At 31.0% G+C, this 17,573-nt stretch overlaps 5 protein-coding genes and 1 non-coding gene across 16 annotated transcripts in view; 3 read left to right on the forward strand and 3 right to left on the reverse strand.

Moving 5' to 3' along the window:
- Positions 1-90: 90 nt before the first annotated feature.
- Positions 91-3,518, reverse strand: LOC141524393 (uncharacterized). The gene is made up of 6 exons (XM_074238251.1): positions 3,126-3,518; positions 2,685-2,742; positions 2,096-2,600; positions 1,548-2,040; positions 1,159-1,469; positions 91-1,089 (listed from the first exon to the last, which is right to left on the reverse strand). Exons 3-6 carry the CDS (start codon positions 2,587-2,589, stop codon positions 582-584), a joined length of 1,806 nt encoding a protein of 601 aa, XP_074094352.1. The 5' UTR covers positions 2,590-2,600; positions 2,685-2,742; positions 3,126-3,518; the 3' UTR covers positions 91-581.
- LOC141524395 (tRNA-dihydrouridine(20a/20b) synthase [NAD(P)+]-like) lies at positions 2,717-4,934 on the reverse strand. The gene is made up of 4 exons (XM_074238255.1): positions 4,761-4,934; positions 4,497-4,694; positions 3,578-4,377; positions 2,717-2,808 (listed from the first exon to the last, which is right to left on the reverse strand). The coding sequence occupies exons 1-3, from the start codon at positions 4,835-4,837 to the stop codon at positions 3,588-3,590; spliced, it is 1,065 nt and encodes a 354-aa protein (XP_074094356.1). The 5' UTR covers positions 4,838-4,934; the 3' UTR covers positions 2,717-2,808; positions 3,578-3,587.
- Positions 4,935-5,055: 121 nt separating this feature from the next.
- Positions 5,056-6,469, forward strand: Prosalpha3 (proteasome alpha3 subunit). The gene is made up of 3 exons (XM_074238258.1): positions 5,056-5,178; positions 5,486-6,113; positions 6,233-6,469. The coding sequence occupies exons 1-3, from the start codon at positions 5,176-5,178 to the stop codon at positions 6,373-6,375; spliced, it is 774 nt and encodes a 257-aa protein (XP_074094359.1). The 5' UTR covers positions 5,056-5,175; the 3' UTR covers positions 6,376-6,469.
- Positions 6,470-6,518: 49 nt separating this feature from the next.
- Positions 6,519-8,344, reverse strand: Sturkopf (lipid droplet associated hydrolase sturkopf). Of its 2 annotated transcripts, none has more exons than XM_074238257.1 (4): positions 8,044-8,344; positions 7,488-7,801; positions 7,153-7,344; positions 6,519-7,084 (listed from the first exon to the last, which is right to left on the reverse strand). In XM_074238257.1, the coding sequence occupies exons 2-4, from the start codon at positions 7,791-7,793 to the stop codon at positions 6,644-6,646; spliced, it is 939 nt and encodes a 312-aa protein (XP_074094358.1). In that variant the 5' UTR covers positions 7,794-7,801; positions 8,044-8,344; the 3' UTR covers positions 6,519-6,643. The 2 variants fall into 2 exon arrangements, with proteins under 2 accessions (XP_074094358.1, XP_074094357.1); XM_074238256.1 differs by having other exon boundaries at positions 7,488-7,808; positions 8,044-8,341.
- A 60-nt stretch (positions 8,345-8,404) lies between these two features.
- Positions 8,405-8,477, forward strand: Trnaf-gaa (transfer RNA phenylalanine (anticodon GAA)). The gene has a single exon. It is a non-coding gene; the product is annotated as a tRNA-Phe (tRNA).
- Positions 8,478-10,180: 1,703 nt separating this feature from the next.
- Wge (BAH domain and coiled-coil containing protein winged eye) overlaps positions 10,181-17,573 on the forward strand; it is a 43,185-nt gene continuing 35,792 nt past the window's right edge. For 5 of the 10 annotated variants that reach the window (XM_074238241.1, XM_074238249.1, XM_074238247.1 and 2 more), the window contains exons 1-2: positions 10,181-10,695; positions 10,804-11,285. The gene's annotated coding sequence lies outside the window, so the exon portion shown is untranslated. Of the gene's footprint in view, positions 10,696-10,803; positions 11,286-11,707; positions 12,796-17,573 lie in introns of all 10 variants that reach the window. The other 5 variants (XM_074238243.1, XM_074238242.1, XM_074238245.1 and 2 more) reach the window with 5 other exon arrangements.

Raw genomic sequence — 17,573 nt, forward strand, 5'->3', positions numbered from 1 at the left:
TTAGCGTTAAATTACGTGTGCATTACAGTCTCGTGTAATTTTTTTTTTTTTTTTTTTTTTTTTTTTTTTTTGGACTAAAAATAGTTTTTTTGTATACAATACAATTAAAAGTGATGATAAATATCGTCAATGATAATTATTGGCCGTTAATTATTGAGCAATTTAAAAATTTTGATATTTACATTTAATTAGTCAAAAAATTTTAATAAAATAAGAAAATTAGAGCCTGACATTATTATAATTAGTAGTTTGTTCTTTTTTTTTTTTATCAATAAATTCAGAGTTTTTAAATATTCTGAAATTTTTTGGCCGCAATTTCTTACAATATCCGAGCGCATGCATACATACCACTTTTGTTTATTTTTTTTTTTTTTTTTTTTTTTTTTTTTTTTTATACTAGATATGCTTTAATGCCATTGATAAATTTTATTTTATTGATATTTTTATTAAAAAATAAAAAAAAAATACCGTGCTTGCTTCTGTATATTCGTAAAAATAATGTTGACAAAGATGGTTTATTATCATTAATCATAATTAATATTAATTAATATCATCAATATGTTTATTTATAAATTATAATGCTACCTCGTTTGAATATCATCTGGGCTACTTGGTACGAGAGGTGATAATGCAGGCACTGCTTCAAGCTCGGGAAGAACACATTTGTCATTAAGCTCTGTCCAAATTTTATCAACATCTTCAGCCAATTTGTCGCGATACTTGTAAGCAGTCCTGTCAATAATCGAGGGCGTTTTAATGCAATCGTTCCCACCAAACTCACAAACTCTGTAGTGGTGGAGAATTGCTGCGTCTGCCGGGACATTTAGGGTTCCATGTCCGGCCAAAAATTCCCAAACAAAGTGATTTCCAGCTTCTATTATATCTCTCGGCTTGCATATGTACTTGGAACGTTGTTTATGGGGGTGTAATTTTGATTTACGGCGTGTTTTACGGAGTGTTATCAATCCGGCTTCTGTTGGTGTCTTGCTGACAGTTACCCAAGGATCGTCAGGCCATTGAAGATAAAAAAATGCATTTTGAAATGAAAATGCGCTACTTGTTTTTGGATTTACTCTACTTGATATCCACCTAAGTTTAATAAAATAAATTAAAAAAAAAAAAAAAAAAAAATTTCTTTAATATAATAATAATATTTACCGAATTAGTTGTAAAATAGTATCATTATGCCGTGGAACAATAAATTCATCAAGATCCAAAAGTGCAACATACTCATATTTATACATTGAACGATACAAACAATCATTAAGAGCTGCAAAAAGGCCTTCAGTACGTATTTCCCGTTGTGATATCATATCTAGATGATGCCAAGAAAGAAAAGTCACTAATCCACGACTTTGATAATCCTTTAAAATACAATCCGCTTCTGTACCCACAGTGTCGTTGTACAGAGTCACATGATTGACTCCCAATATTCGATGAAGCTCGATGAACTCAATTAATTGTAAAACCTAACAAAAAAAAAAAAAAAAAAAAAAAAAAAGTTATTATCATTGCTCCTATAAATAATAAAAATAAAAAAAACTTACTCGATTGTAATCATAATGAAGAGGCTTAACACAAATAGCAAGATCTTGTCGGGTGTTGGGCCGATTTTCCGGGCGATTTTGTATAAATATTCGATTCGCCGGTGCAGTACGTAGTTTAGCGACGACGCTTACCGATTCCGGGAGAGATACCGCCTTGGAATTGGACAATGACGGCGCTTGATTAGGCAATGAACAGATAATGAAACAAGCGCTGTATTTCAGGTTCCAGTTTTCTCTTATCACCTTTATTTTAGCCGCGACTGTCACTGATAACGTCACGTTGGTGTTGTTTCGTTCGAAGCGATACCAAAGCCGGCACCAAACCCGTTCTGGGGTTCGTGTTTTCGTTGCTCCGATTATTCTTATTAAGCCCGGGGATTTCCCGATTATTTTTCCCTTTTTTGACTGGATCATACTCAGGCTGGAGCTTCCGCCGTTCCGACTACCCACGGCTCGATCGTCGTAAAACGCCGAGTAAACAAAAAATTTAAATCTGAAAGAGTATTTATTAAAAATAATTTTATAAAATTTTTATTAAAATTAAGTACCTTGTGTTAGTAATTGGCAACCATTCTGCATCAGTCATCTGCAAGCTGGGATCCAGCGACGGCAGTCTAACTTCAACACTGGGGGGCAAGCTGGACATTCCCCTGGGATCTGAAGGAATAGCTTCAGCAGCTTTTGATTCCAAATTATTGTTCATCAACAGTAGCCCAATTTGAGCGTCAAAGCCTCCTTTCAAGGTTGCATAGTCATCAGCTACGACTTCCTCGTAATCAGGTCGGTCGAGGGCCGAGCCCACTCTATGTCCGCTCCTATGACCTCCAAACGCTCCTGTTCTACTATTTCCCCGCTTTTCGTCAATTAGAAATATCTCCGTCAGCACTATAATCCCAAACACTGCAAAAAACATCACCACCAGCATGAAAGACATGTTAGCCCGGTCTTTCAGGACTCCAGAGCTCGACCGGCTGTTCAAGCTCGAGCCGCTCCCGGACAACACGCTGAATCCTGTACGTCTCGCTCCCATTCTTGTCACCATTATGCCGCTACCTAAATTATTAAAAATAAATTTTTCATTTTTATTTTTTTAATTGTATTGATCAAGAAGAATATAAATATTTTTATTATACTCACTGGTCCATCAATAAAGGACTGACAGCTTGCCATTGAGCACATAGATGCTCATCGTGGTCTATTATTTTGTAATTATGTAACGACAAAGATAAACATAGTCATAATACTTAATTATTTTAATTTACTGAAAATTTTCCAGTTTCATTTGTACGCTTAAGTAATTGGGGCTTTGGCAATTTAATTATTTAAAATGAGAACTGGTTTTTTTTTTTTTTTTTTTTTTTTTTTTTTTTTTTTTACACATTCTTTGAGGGACTACATTATTATTTTATTTTTATTTAAAGTAATATTTCAATTATTTTCAAACTCAATTTTTAGTAAATTAAAATTTTTTTTTGGAAAAAAGATTTTTTTTTTTAAATAAATTTATAGATTTAAATGATTGCTAATTCTTTCAACACAAGTATGAATTGATAAAATTAATATCTAAGTAACACTCACAGTTAGCGGCGGCATTATTAGATCACTTCGTTGTTTCAATATTTGTGTAATTAATCAAAAATTATCAGATTTTCGGGTAATATTATTGTTTATCATTATTATTTATAAAGTCAAACAATACAAACTAAATAGAAAATAAATTTCACACACAAATTAGCTGAATAATTTTCATTATTAATTCAATATTTAATAGTAATTATCAAAAAAAAAAAAAAAAAATAGAACCTGGAAAAAATTCTTTTGTCAATGAGTATGCCACGACTTCCTTCTGGATAGTAAATATATTTAATATATTACAGAAAATGAGGCGCGCACGCGTCGCTCGCCGATCGATTTTACAAATATCAAATACTTTTGCTTTAACTTTCCATTGTTACTGTACAGTAATTTAAATTTATTTTTATAAAAAAAAAAAAAAAAAAAAAAAAAAAAAAAAGTTAACATCAACTAACCGGTTGATGCTCAGTCATAATTAAAAAATCCAGAAAAATAGGATTCATCAGTATCTGGATCAGTCATCAGAACATCCAAAGACTTGCGTTTTTTATCAAAACTTTTAACATAATAATCACAATCAATGGGCTTGATAAAATCCAAGTCCGAGCGAACTCTAGGCTTTAAATTATAGTAAGACTCAATGAAGTCGTAGACAGATTGGAAGTCTTTGAGGACATTGAACACCAGCCGCTCTTCGTAGGGCAAAATTTTCTCCAGCATGAGCACAAGATGCTGATGCATGATAAGGAACTTTGTCGGGATCGCTGAAGAAATATCAAGCCAATCTTGAATGCAGCTGAGAGGAGTCACCGGAGCTCCGGAGAAGATAGCTGGGTTCCTCAGGATCGCGCTGGCTACCATGACTCCTTGACACTTGGACTCTTGGTGGAGCGCTTCGGCATCTTCTAAAGACCTGACGTTGCCGTTGGCTATCAGAGGAACGTCAACGCAATCGCGGATCAGTTTCAGGCCCTCCATGTTGATGGGTTCCTTTCTCATCTGCGGAGTCCGCGCGTGGATTGTCAAGAACGACACTCCAGCTTGTTCCATTGTTCTGCAAAAGTTTACGCTTTTTTTTACGTCATTCAGCAGCCGAATTTTTACGGAAACTGTAAAAGAAGCAGGGATGCGATTTCGCACTTGAAGAACTAGGTCTTTGACCAGCTGTGGGTTTTCTAGTAGTCTCGCGCCGTAACCGTCGCTCATTACCCAGCTCTGAGGACACCCGCAATTTAAATCCACTCCACTGCAGTATCTATTAATTAATTATTTTTTGTATTTATACTTTGAAAATAAAATAAAATAAATAATTATCATGAAAATTGATTTTACAGATATTTTCGGAGCAAATTTATTTATTAATTAATTACTTACGGAGCAACTAGTTCAGCAGCATCAGCAAATTCGTCTGGATTTTTAGCTGCAAATTGAACAACCAGAGGTTTATCTCCAACATTTGTTGAAAATTCATTGTCACGTGCTTCTTTGGCCTTCACAAAGGAATCAGCCACGATCATGGGTGTAAAACAGACATCGCAGTTGTAACGTCTCACTAGTGTCCGAAAAGCTAATCTATTTTCATAAAATATATGGTTCATTAAATTTTTATTAATTTTGAATTTAATTAAAAATACTTACTTGCTGTATCGCACCATTGGAGCGCAAAGTTTTGTCATTTCTGGTGATTTTAACAGTTCTAAAATGTCTGTTGACATTGTGCATTATTAATGTGGTGATCGGTTAATTTTTTATAGTATTTAAAATAATTAATATTGTTAATTGTTCTAACCAAAAACAACGTGGTATGTATGTCAAAACGAATGTGACAACAACAACAAACTCCCTCTAAAAAAATATAATAAATTTGTAAAAAAAGTATCAGCTGTTGATAAAATAAAATTTGACATTTGGAAACTGACTTATCTAATTCATGAAGGCTTGTTTTCAAGAGGTATATAGAAGCTCATTTCAATACGGTGTAAGTGACACTGTTAAGCAAGACAGTGAATAAACAATTTATTAAATACACGAATATTGCAAATAATTCAACAAAATGGTGAGTTTTTTTTTTTTTTTTTTTTTTTAATTAATAATAAACTTTAAGCAATATTATCGAAAAATAAAAAGCCGAAAAATAGTACTTTATTTTTATATATCCTGTAAAGTTTTAGAAGTTAGGTTATATTGGATATTGCATTGTCATTCATATAACTTAATCATTTGAAAATAATATATTTTATTAATTACTTGTAAATTAAAAAAAAAACAAAAAATTAATTTAATTAATTTTCAATTTTAATTTTTTGGCACTGTCAAAATTGAAATAAAAAAAAAAAAAAAAAAATTTATTTAAAAATTTTCAGGCTCGCAGATATGACACCCGTACAACAATATTCTCTCCCGAGGGACGTTTGTACCAAGTGGAGTACGCGATGGAAGCGATCAGTCACGCAGGAACCTGTTTGGGAATTTTAGCGAACGACGGGATTCTCTTAGCAGCTGAGCGGCGAAACACAAACAAACTCCTCGATGAGGTATTTTTCTCCGAGAAAATTTACAAGCTCAACGACGACGTTGTCTGCTCAGTCGCCGGGATAACTTCCGACGCAAACGTGTTGACAAACGAGCTGAGATTGATCGGGCAAAGATACTTGCTCCAGTACGGCGAGACGATTCCCTGCGAGCAGTTGGTGTCATGGCTGTGCGATGTCAAGCAAGCTTACACTCAGTTTGGTGGTAAGAGACCTTTCGGCGTTTCAATTCTCTACATGGGTTGGGACAAGCACTACGGCTACCAGCTGTACCAGTCCGACCCCAGTGGAAACTACGGAGGGTGGAAGGCCACCTGTATCGGGAATAATTCTGCAGCAGCTATTTCCTCACTGAAGCAGGAGTACAAAGAGGGAGAGACCACTTTGAAAGATTCTCAGGCTTTGGCGATTAAAGTTTTGTCCAAGACTCTTGATATGACCAAACTTACTGCTGAAAAAGGTAAGATATTATTTTTTTTTATCAATAAATTTTTTAATGTCTAAAATTATAAATAGACTTATCAATCATTTTTGTAATATGTAGATAGATAAATAATTAATTTATTTGTTTGTTTTTAGTTGAAATGGCGACCTTAACACGTGAGAATGGCAAAACAATAACAAGAATTTTATCAGCTGGTGAAGTCACAGCTCTGATTGAAGAGCATGATCGACTAGAGGCACTTACCGAGCAAGCTAAAAAAGAAAAACAAAAGCTCTGATTTTTTAATTGCGATATTAATATTAATTATTATAATTATAATAAATATAAATACATTACGCTCTGGTTCGTAAGTTTTTCACAAGGTAATTAAATTCGTTTTTTTTTTTTTTTTTTTTTCCATTCTCATTAAATAAAATAAAATTTATTAAACGAACAAAATATTTTATTTAATTATAAAAAATCTGTTACAAATCCTAGCCCATATTAACTCTGTAAATGCACTTATATTAAAAATAATTAATTGACTGGTTGAGATAATTTAGTGATTAAGGGTTGTTTGACATAGTTTCATTAATGATATCTCCAACCATTTTACCGACTTCAACCTCGTCAGTCAGTACAAATGCATGTCGAAATCCGCGTTTACATGTCTGGGCATTTATATCGGGATGTTTTACTTTCAATTCAGTGCAATAGTTTTGTGGAGTCCAGCCATCGGTTGCGCCGTAATACAGCCAGAGTTTATTTTTGTAATTGCTTATCAACTCGTCATCCCGCTCTCGAACTTTGACCATCTCGTCTTGGGCCAGTTTGAAGACTCTGTCCAGTACAGGTGGTTCCAAGAGTTGACGGACTGGCTTTATACTTTTATTAGTAACTCCAGCGAAGAAACCTCCAAATATACGGATTAAAATTAATTGTAATACCACCGGGAAGAACGAAAATATCCAGGCTAAAAATACTATCAAACTTGCTATTTTTAAAACCTGTAAATAATTTTTTTATTTTAGTTTTAATTAATCATAAAATATAAGTAAATGTAAATTAAACTTACAAAATTAGTAAGAAATTTTCCATTTGGAGTTTCAGCCATTCGTTCGATTGTCGGGAATAACAAGTAACATCTAATAACTTGTTTTGCTATTTTTTGGTCTTTTAATAACTGAAGAATGCACCAGGAGCCTATGGAGTGACCTACTAAGTGAAGCTTTGCATCCTTGGGGACATATTGTTTGATAAAGGCCACCTGAGTCACAAAATAATTTATTACATTAAATTTAGCTGTGGCTTAACAATTTTTTAATTTTTTTTATCAGAAAAAAATTCCATTTTTAATTTTTGCACAAAAAAAAAAAAAATAATTAAGATATATATTACAATATAAAATACCTTGTGCTCCAATTGATCCTGTAAAGTATAAACTGGCTTGTTAGAATCATCCTCAGATATGAAACACAGATTTTTAGGCGGCTGGACATGTCCAGCATGACCCACAGTCCAGATAGGAGTCTCAGAAGGTAGACGCGACTTCAAGGATTTTATGAAGTCGACGTAGAAACTAGGAATTCCGGGATTCCCGGGAATCACTATCACCAAGTCCTTGGAACCGGTCGGAGAGAGACCTTCTTCAACCCATCGGCCTTCTGTCATAACATGAGTCTGAACTCCATTACACAGGAGCATAGCTTGCTGCATTTTGTCTGCTGTTTTCTTAAAAAAAAAAAATTATTTCATCAGTCAGCTGGATCAATACAAAAATTAGGTTATGTTTTATTTTTGCTTATTTAATTATGTAATTGTTTGTCACTAACACAATAATTTATTTTACAGCGACAATATGAAAATATTTTTTATGAATAATAAATTTAATCAACGTTGCTGTTTACAAGATCAATATTTTTAATTAAAAAAATAAAACATTAAAGATTGATAGACGAAAACTCACCAATTGACTTGTGTACTGGTTAACGAGTATTGAATGAATAAATTAACCGAGTTTTAAGTAAACTTATAGAAACAAATGATAAGTGTCGTTACTCGTGAGAACATAATAATGATTAATCAATTATTGAGCTACCGCCATTGTTATTGTAACGCAACTATTTTTTTGACAGTGCTCCAAACTCCAAAGTCGCTTTAATTACCGATAATTTTAATGATAATCATTTATTATTTTTATTCATGAGCTAAGGTAATGATAATAATGATTCACCGCCGGCAAGATTATTTTTTTTTTTTTATCAAATTTTAGTTAATTATTTCGTTTACTTTTTGTAGACAGTTTTTTTTTTTTTTTTAACCACGACGCCGAAATAGCTCAGTTGGGAGAGCGTTAGACTGAAGATCTAAATGTCCCCGGTTCAATCCCGGGTTTCGGCAAAATTTTTGGATTTTTAGATTTTTGACTAAAATTTTGATAAAAATAATTTAATTTATTTATAAAATACTAATTTAGTTAAAATTTATGAGTATTTTTGTTAGATTTAACATTTGGAGCAAGTTTTTGAACGTCTTATTAATTTTTTACAGACTTTTTTTTATTGAAAAATCTAATTATTTATATTAAATACTTAATATTAATAAAAATATTTATATTAACAATCATTAAAGCCATTTTAAAAACAAATTTCATTTTGGAGTATTTTATAGTTAAAATATTTACGCACTTTATTTTTAAAAATAATATTTAAATGCAACGTTAGCGGAATTATATTATTGTTATGTAATTTTTAAAAATACTTAATATTTATAAAACTTAAAAATTATTTGATTATAAAATATTTTTTTAAGGCTTTAAATTATTTTGAAGCAACCTGTTTTACATATTTTTACCTAAAAATTATTATTTATTAATATTCATCAATTATTTATCCAAACTTGTATAAAAAAAAAGGAAAAAAATTATTGTTTAAAATTCCTACCTTTCTATAAAATTGATAATTAGTACCGTAGTGATAGCGCAATAATAATAATTCATAGATTGAGTATGATTCATCAATAAATTTAGCTTTGTACAGTCATTCCTAATTAAATTATCACTTACAAAAAAAGTAAGCGCGTTATCCAGCAAACAAAAAATAATTACTGAGTTTGTAATTACAAAACTTAAAAAATTTCCAAAGAAATACATTGATTTATTTCTTGTATCAATACGTTGATCATAATGACAAAAATACTTACTTAGATATTAATCAGCAATAAATTATTGAAATTATGTTAGTATAAATGTTCCAAAATGGATTCTCCAGACCTGAAACTCAATAATGTTGTAATTAAAACCTTAATTGCTTCATTTTTATCCAAAAATAATAAATAAAATCATTTAAAGATTTATTAATTTTTTTTTTTTTTTATTGCAGCTACTAACCCTGTTCCGTAAAACCACAACAAACCTCTAAAAATAATTAACCCGATCTATTATATCTTTATAAGTTTTGCAATTAAAACAATACGTCATTAAAGAAGATTTTATTACAGCCATTACTACCTTGCTTTTACTACCGCTATAAAACCTAAGAAAACTTAATAGTATATCTTCTATCGTCCAGACAACTCCAAAAACTTCCATTCTAAATTTTACGCTTTCAGTTTCTGCCGCAGAGACGTTGATTCTTGAGTTTCTGGCGCCGACTCAAAATTCAAAATTTTTGGTTGTTTTTTTAGCCGTAAGAGGCGCTGAAATGCAAATTTATGTTAATTTAAATGATACGTAAACTTTGGTTACCAAACTGTAATTATATAAATTTTGCCAAAAATTCTCCATGAAGACCAAAAATTCACCGGCAAACATCTGTTAAAAGCAAATTCGTATCTTCACAATAAAAAATCTCAAAATTTGATGGCAACCTTGAATTGAACAGTACCATCCGAATTTTGGTTAGTAAATTAGCATTTTTAAAAAAATAATGAATTGTTAAAAGATTAAAACAAAACAGGCGGAGTTAAAAACAAATGGGTAGTCTTTAGCGATATGAAGAAACAGCAAAGGAGGGATTTATCAGCAGTCCGCCCCAACAGGGTGTCGACTTCGTTCAGCAAACTCCTTCTTGGTGGGGGTTACAGCAGTTGAGACTACTTATTGCAGTCACAATTGAACCGTCGGACGGTAAATATGTAGTATCTAGCTTTAAAGCCATTTGTTTAACAATTATAAAGACAAAAACCATTTGTCTGAGTGTTCATCAAACGTATTGTTGGCGACGACAATTGTACAGTGAACAGTGAGCATACTTGTGATTATTGTTCAAAGTTTAAAACATTTACTAGCGTCTAGAAAGGTCTGGATGCCGTCGGATGCCTTAACACATAATATTGATAACCCAGTGCTCCAATACAGTGGGTTTCTCACAAAACATTCTTTGTTTGTTGTTACATTCTGGTTTTTAAAAACAGCTGATTAGTGATGTATTATGGCGGAATTTGCAATTCGCTTGTGAATTGTGAATCAGTTGACAAACAAAGTGATATTTTGCTAATATTGAATAGGAGGTTCTGGCATAACCTCTCTTTCAGTAACACAGCCGGCGCCCAACGTAAAAGGGAATGAACGAAACCATGAATTCTGCTACGTAGTTGACATTTTCGAGTTTTTATTTTGGTAAATTTTATTTTTTTTTATTAATTACTCTTTTTTTTTTTTTTTTTTTTTTTTTTTTTTTTTTTTTTAATTTAATTTAATAATAACGAAATATTCTATTGGTTTTAGGTGACAAGTTTTATAATAAAAAAAATTATTGCTCAGCCGTGACGTCACAATACCGAAATGGTATTTAAATACAAAATAATCTCACAGAGTTCAGAATAAGTTTGGAACAATGTCGACAGGTGATAATTAAAGTGCTGAAGATGTAGACAACGTAATTTAAGATGCTGGGAAACAATCCCAACGATCGTCGAGTTTAATTGTTTTTGTTTTGTTGTTTATTTTCGTTGGATTACTGATTGCTGGACGTTCTAGGTAATTGTGCTGGTTGGCTGATATGGATGTAAATGTAAATGCTGGTGCTTATTATTTTTATTATTATTATTATTAGTGAAGTGCGAGAAAATACAAGGAATAGCTGCTGATGGTTTTGGTGCTGGTGGTAGTTTTTCAGATCAGGATTATTTACATTTTTCAGCGGGATGACCCGCGGTCTTGAAGGATCTATTTCATAGTCATCACAGTGGAGTTCTGTTTTATTGCTGGTGAGTTTTATTTATTTATTTTTTTTTTTTTTTTTTTTTATTTTGGAAATAAAGGATAATGTTAAATAAATTGGAGTAGATAACAATATTTATAGATGTCAAATGACCATTTGGAGTCTTAAATTGATTAATTTTAATTTTTAATTTAAAAAATTAATTTTATGATTTTTTAAACAAATAAATTGTTCTAAAGAAATTATTTTTATAAATTTACATGTAACTACTAAAAATAACTATATATGGAATTGAAAAAAAAAAAATATTTTCTTAGTCCTAATTTATTTTAAAAATAAAATAAAAAAATTATCAAGTATCTGCTGATTTTAGTATCATTATCTAATAGAATAAAAAAATAATATATTTAAAAAAAACTCCATTTCAATTTATTAAATGCTAATAAATCTAGTTGAAACTTTCTATAGCCTCCAAATGGTCAATAGATTCTCTAAAAAAAATCTTGTAAAAATTTTAAAATTATTAAATCACACTGAATATACTGAACAAACATTCTAATAAAATAAATAATAAGACAAAGGTTAAAGTGAAGGTACGTAATATTCAGTAGTTAAAGTACGTACTTGATAAAATTATAGAAAAAAAAAAAAAAAAAAAAAAAAAAAAGAATAAATGACTAACAGGTATTCAAGCAAATAAAAAGCTGAATAAACAACATACTTTAATTTATTGTAAAAAATGAGTAGGATATATACATTATTATTATAATTTACAATAATTGTATTTTTATTTATCTAGTAATATTTAAATGAATGTTTTGAGAGTAATTTAAAAATAAAAATCACAGTAAATAATTGAAAGAGGATTTTCGGGGAGGGAATTCTCGGTAAACTTTTAAAGAGAGAGTATACCTGGTAGGTTATATTCCTGTTGTTGGAGATGACAGGGCCCGGATTCGATACCTAGGGTTTGCTATACAATTTAGAGTCTTGAGTTTAGAGTCTAAACCGTGAAACCTTCAAACAGTAAATTCAAATAAAAGTTAGAGAGGTAAGATTTAGCTGGGTATACTCGACTACTCATCTTGTTGATCTGCACTGAGGATCTCTAAATTGAGTAGAGGATCTTCTTAGCCGAGGAGAGATGAGGAGAGATGAGGAGAGATGAGAATAGATGAGAATATGGTTGAGAAGGGAGTGACCGTTCAGTTTCATCGGTCTTTTCCTTTGTGCCAAAGAGAACCGGTTGTAGCCAATCGTCTTGACTCTCGCTAAAAATCTACCAATCCGCGACTACATCGAAGCTATTTTACTACTAGCCTTAGGCACCCCCGCCTGATGATATAAGTATCTATAGACACTACAGATAGTTAAATATTTTTTTTACTGCCATACATTAACCGTTGGACACAGGTAATTCCGCTATTTTATTTATGTTAATGTAATAGTCCAAAAAACTATAAATAACAAACTATTCAAATGCTCTTTTAAATTGCAGAAATACTTTCACAAATCACGCCAGGGAAAAACGGCTCTTTGCTCTCCTTCCAACTAAGGTACTTATTTTGCTTCTTTTCGAAAACTTTTGTCGTCGCTTTATACCTGGGACATGACCATTTTAATTTTATGCAGCTCAGGTACTTTCAGTGCCACGAAAATTCTCGGTTGACAGCCTAAACAATTGGCTAAGCTTCTGCTACAAGTCCTTCCATTCAAGGATTACTCCTACACTCAATCTTTTAATTGTCATCTAGGGAAAGCTAGAAAAATCTCGTTGAAAATTGTCTTCAAAAACATAAAAAAAAAAAAAAAAAAAAAATTTACTTGAGTACCTTCTTGATGTAAATAGAAAAATTTTTAGAGTGGTGATCTTCATAAAAACTCCATATCAGGAGTTTGTTGAAAACAACCAGCGATTTGTCGAAAACGTAGGAAGGACATTACAGAAGAGATCTTTGGTTATCTGTTGGTCTCGAATGAGACTAAATGTCGTTCGTTATTGACCTAGAGTGGTTCAGTTCAGGCAGTCAGGCTCCATAGCGAATAGCGGCGTAGTGATGCAATCAATGTCTATCCAATATAGAAAATCAGGTTGTTGCTGCTAAGTGTAAAATTAAAACTCGAATAATGTGTACGTATGTATAGACATGTAGCATGTAGGATCATCAAGATTCGGTGATAGTTGTTAGTTGATAGTCACTGTAGCTTGTCAAGAAATTGAGTTCGGGCTCGACCGAGCGAACACTTTGGGATCGTCGATCATTTCAGGGATGCGGTTCCTCCTCTCGGCCTCTCTGATGGTTCTTGTCCCGTCATGAGCCGGATTAACCCTCATTTTAAATCACCGTTTCTCTGACTCTCCTTTTCTTTTTTCATTTATCGCTCATCCTCTCGCTCCCTCTTACTAAATACATTTTGTCTAAATACATTTTTATTTCGACTTCGATAGAATCATTCCTTTCCTTGTTTTTGATTTATTCTAATCTGTTGTAATATAATATAATATATATATATATATATATATATATATATATATATATATATATATATACATATCAGGCTATTTTTTTCTCCTCTGAAATTTATTCTCAAATATTTTAATTAATATTGAAATTAAACACTTCAAATTCGATAAAGCTCATTTTTAAATCCCTATTTATTAAATTATTGTTATTGTTATTATACCGGGTATTTTAAATAAATTGCCGATAAAAATTTCCGTTTTTATTTTATTAATTTAATTTTGTTTATGGATAACGACTTTGAGCATTAAAAATTCTGATTAATAGTTTTATTTTTCATTATAAACGAGTTTTATAATGGTCGTATTATAAAAAATCATTTTTATTGCATTTTAAATTCAATAATTACTAAAAAGATTTTTTTTTTTTTTTTTTAATTACTTTTATCAAAATTATATAAATTTTCTATTGACAAATATTCTAAACCTTTAAATTGATACATTTTTAATTAAAAAAAAAAAAAAAAAATTATTATCAATTTTCTGAATCCTGACAACAATAATTAATATATGAGCAAGCTTAGAGCATTACTTATACTTATACTCATGAAGAAGAGATTCGTAGGGATAACGGAAAAGATGGCTCATTACCGGTATTACGTCAACTAATTAGCAATTAAGCAGACGGGAGTTGGTGTGACTGAAAATAATCACGAAAGCATCGTTTACTTTTTTTACTTAGTACTTGTCTCGTTTAATTCACTTGTTGCCGGAGATGAAAGGGCATCTTATTTTCTCATTCTCCTTGAGCTCAAACATGTGTGACTTATATTTTTTTCTGGCTGCATAACTTAAACTACATATTTAATGGATAAAAAATTATCATTTTTGTTGATGGTTAAAAATAAAATTAAAAAAATGCAGTAGTAAAACGAAAAGAGTTATCATGTCATATATTTTATTCCGGGTTCTTTATTTCGTTTTAGTTTATTATTGGCCAATTAAATGGAATAGCATAATATAACGAGTGAGGAGTAACCTAGTTGTGCATTTTATCTAAGATCAAATTGTGTGGCGTGCGAACTCGTGAGTCGATCTAACATCTTACTGGCGCCGTCTCCCATAAATTTATGTCTTTTTTTTATTATTCATTTTCTTTTTTTTTTTTTTACATTCAAAACTTTTATTCCATTGATAAACTATTTTAATTATTTACTTTTTAATCCACCTGAGTTCCGTTAAAAAATTCAACTTTTAAAGTGATCAACCCAATAATACACACACAGACATCTGAAAAGATAAACAAACCTTGCTGATCAATCCGCTATTGACTACTTTAATTTATCTCTTCAATATTATGTAATAGATAAATAAATAAATAAATAATAATAATTATTATTATTATTATAATTAAAGTGCATGCAACTGGCATGATTACATAGTTAGTGCACTTGTAGTCTTAAACTGACCGATGACCCGATAAGGTTTAACAGCCCCATAACTAAAGCCTAGGGGTGATAATGCGTCAGGTGGATGCTCCTTTCGAGTTTCCCTCAACTCGTTTTTCCGCTTCTCGGAGTTACTTACACGTTATATTATTATAACTAGCTCCTTGATCCTCCCGACAAATGACCCAGAAGATTTATAAAAAGATATTTTTATTAATTATTATTATTATTATTTCACAGAAAGTGATAAAAAAATTAAATAATTAAAATTAGTTTAAACTTAAATATGTACATATTTAAACACAAAAAAATTATTCAACACTTGTAAGTGATTTTTGCAGATCCTTTTGGTCCTTAGAATTAATTAAGACAGTGACCTTTCACCTTAATGTTCTCCCTCAGTGTTTTAATTTATTATTAGTACCATGATCATCAAAGATGAAGCAGGATTGACGTTTAAAACTGTCCTTACAAATATCAGCAGAGTGAAATAATTTTATTGATCGTGGTACCTTCGGAGGAATTTATCTCAAAAAAAGATTCATGCTCTCAATTACAGCAAAAACGGATCGTAGATTTAGAGAGTTTCTCAGAATTTAATATAATATTAAATATAGGATTCCATCCAGCCTTTCTTTAGTAGTAAAAACAAGCTGTTGATTTTTTGGCTGACTCTGCAGCAGCCAAAACCCTAAAACTTTATTCCGCTTGACTCTGCCTCGGAGCAGTATACGTTGATGCCGTCATTTATGTAAATCGATATCTCCAGCTTCCTGAGTTGAGCTCCAGTTGAGATTCTTCTTTACTGTAATTCTGGATGCTGGAGATGGCGAATTGGAAGATTTTAGAAACATCCATTTCGAAGCCTAGCATTTTTTAAATTAACTATTTCAAATCCGGTTCAACATATATATATATATATATATATATATATATATATATATATATATATATATATATATATATATATATATATATATATTCTTTGTCTTCTGCCCGTATCATCATCATCATCATCATCATCAACAGATAGCTAGATTAGATCTGATAACACTCGTATTTATATTGATTGGAAACTTTTGAAGGACTGAGATTTTTAACAAACGAGTTTCTGTCAATCAAAAGATTTTGAGTAATTAAATAGCTAAAATTTCAATCATTTTTAATTTTTGATTAGGGACTATTTTTAAATATAAAAACATACCACGCATCAAGAGATGTTTCAGTTGATATTCTTTTTCACTCTTTGTCGGTCGGGACAATTTTCATTTTAATTTCTCAATTTAGGGGAGCTTTAACACAAAACCTTCCGCATCTGAGCTAGTGACTTTTTTTCTTTTGTATAGTACATTTTATTATACACTCTCCTACTAAATATAAAATTCAGATTTTGTGTGTTGAAGGTTTTTAATTTTTTTTTTTTTTTTTTTTTTTTTTTTATTTAAAGAATATTATAAAGGTTCTGAAAAATTAATTTATAAATTTTCTATTTAATTTAAAACCCAATAAAAATTACACCAAATAATAATGAAAATATTTAATGTAAAAATTCCTTAAAATAAAGAGTGAAATTGGCATAATTAGATTTAGTCTCGATGCATAAATCCGTTCAATTATGACCGCGGTTTTCAGCTCGACAAGAGGGAATATAAAAGCGGAAGCACCCTACACTCTGTACTGCGCTATATCTAACGGTTTTCCCTATTAAATTCCTTTCCACATGACTAGATATTTTTTAATTGTATAAAAAGCGCTTGTAGGTACATACTGGAGTGCACAGAGGAAAGACCTACGATCAATTCACACAAAGGAATATCAGTATTGAGCACAATGCCGTAGTAAGGATTATTAATGTACATTCTGTATATATATATATATATATATATATATATATATATATATATATATATATATATATATATATATATATATATATTGTCGATGACTCGTGTGTTGAGGCATCATTACTGACCCGCCCCAAAGAAGTCAGAGGGTGAGTGGCGATTCGTGTTATTTTCCCGTCTCTTGTCTACTTCCCCTTTGACGCTTGACGTTCATTTTATTTTATTCCCCTCTTTATCTTTGCGAATTCCATCGATCCCCAAACCACCCCGATATACATATGTATACATATAATGGTTTCTGAATCCGTGCCACTGAATTTGCTTACCTCTTATTATATATAATATCAGCATTCTTCAGATTTTTTCCTTTTTTATCTAAAGTTTAATCAATTAGAAATCCGTGTGTCTGATGTCGAAAAATAATCAAACTTGGGTCCTTTATGTCGAGAAATCTTACAAGAATCCTTAAAAGAACAGTAGGACAACAGAGTTCAATTATTGAGGCATTTAAACTTAGATGGAAAACAATTTTTTGAAGCCTAATAAAATCATTTGGGGTGCATCACATGAAATTCTAATTT

This window comes from Cotesia typhae, unplaced genomic scaffold (genome assembly GCF_013202065.1).
Source record: "Cotesia typhae breed Kobodo isofemale line unplaced genomic scaffold, CoteBio_Ctyphae contig_22, whole genome shotgun sequence".
Lineage (NCBI taxonomy): Eukaryota > Metazoa > Arthropoda > Insecta > Hymenoptera > Braconidae > Cotesia > Cotesia typhae.

Coding starts and splice junctions, on each gene's coding strand:
- LOC141524393 (XM_074238251.1), bottom strand. CDS start 2,589: ATGGTGACAAGAATGGGAGCGAGACGTACAGGATTCAGCGTGTTGTCC. Junction 2,041..2,095: donor TTGCCAATTACTAACACAAG/GTACTTAATTTT, acceptor ATACTCTTTCAG/ATTTAAATTTTTTGTTTACT. Junction 1,470..1,547: donor TTCATTATGATTACAATCGA/GTAAGTTTTTTT, acceptor TTTTTTTGTTAG/GTTTTACAATTAATTGAGTT.
- Prosalpha3 (XM_074238258.1), top strand. Junction 6,114..6,232: donor CAAACTTACTGCTGAAAAAG/GTAAGATATTAT, acceptor GTTTGTTTTTAG/TTGAAATGGCGACCTTAACA.
- LOC141524395 (XM_074238255.1), bottom strand. CDS start 4,837: ATGTCAACAGACATTTTAGAACTGTTAAAATCACCAGAAATGACAAAA. Junction 4,695..4,760: donor CCAATGGTGCGATACAGCAA/GTAAGTATTTTT, acceptor TTATGAAAATAG/ATTAGCTTTTCGGACACTAG. Junction 4,378..4,496: donor GCTGCTGAACTAGTTGCTCC/GTAAGTAATTAA, acceptor ATTAATTAATAG/ATACTGCAGTGGAGTGGATT.
- Sturkopf (XM_074238257.1), bottom strand. CDS start 7,793: ATGCAGCAAGCTATGCTCCTGTGTAATGGAGTTCAGACTCATGTTATG. Junction 7,345..7,487: donor AGGATCAATTGGAGCACAAG/GTATTTTATATT, acceptor TTTGTGACTCAG/GTGGCCTTTATCAAACAATA. Junction 7,085..7,152: donor GAAAATTTCTTACTAATTTT/GTAAGTTTAATT, acceptor AATTATTTACAG/GTTTTAAAAATAGCAAGTTT.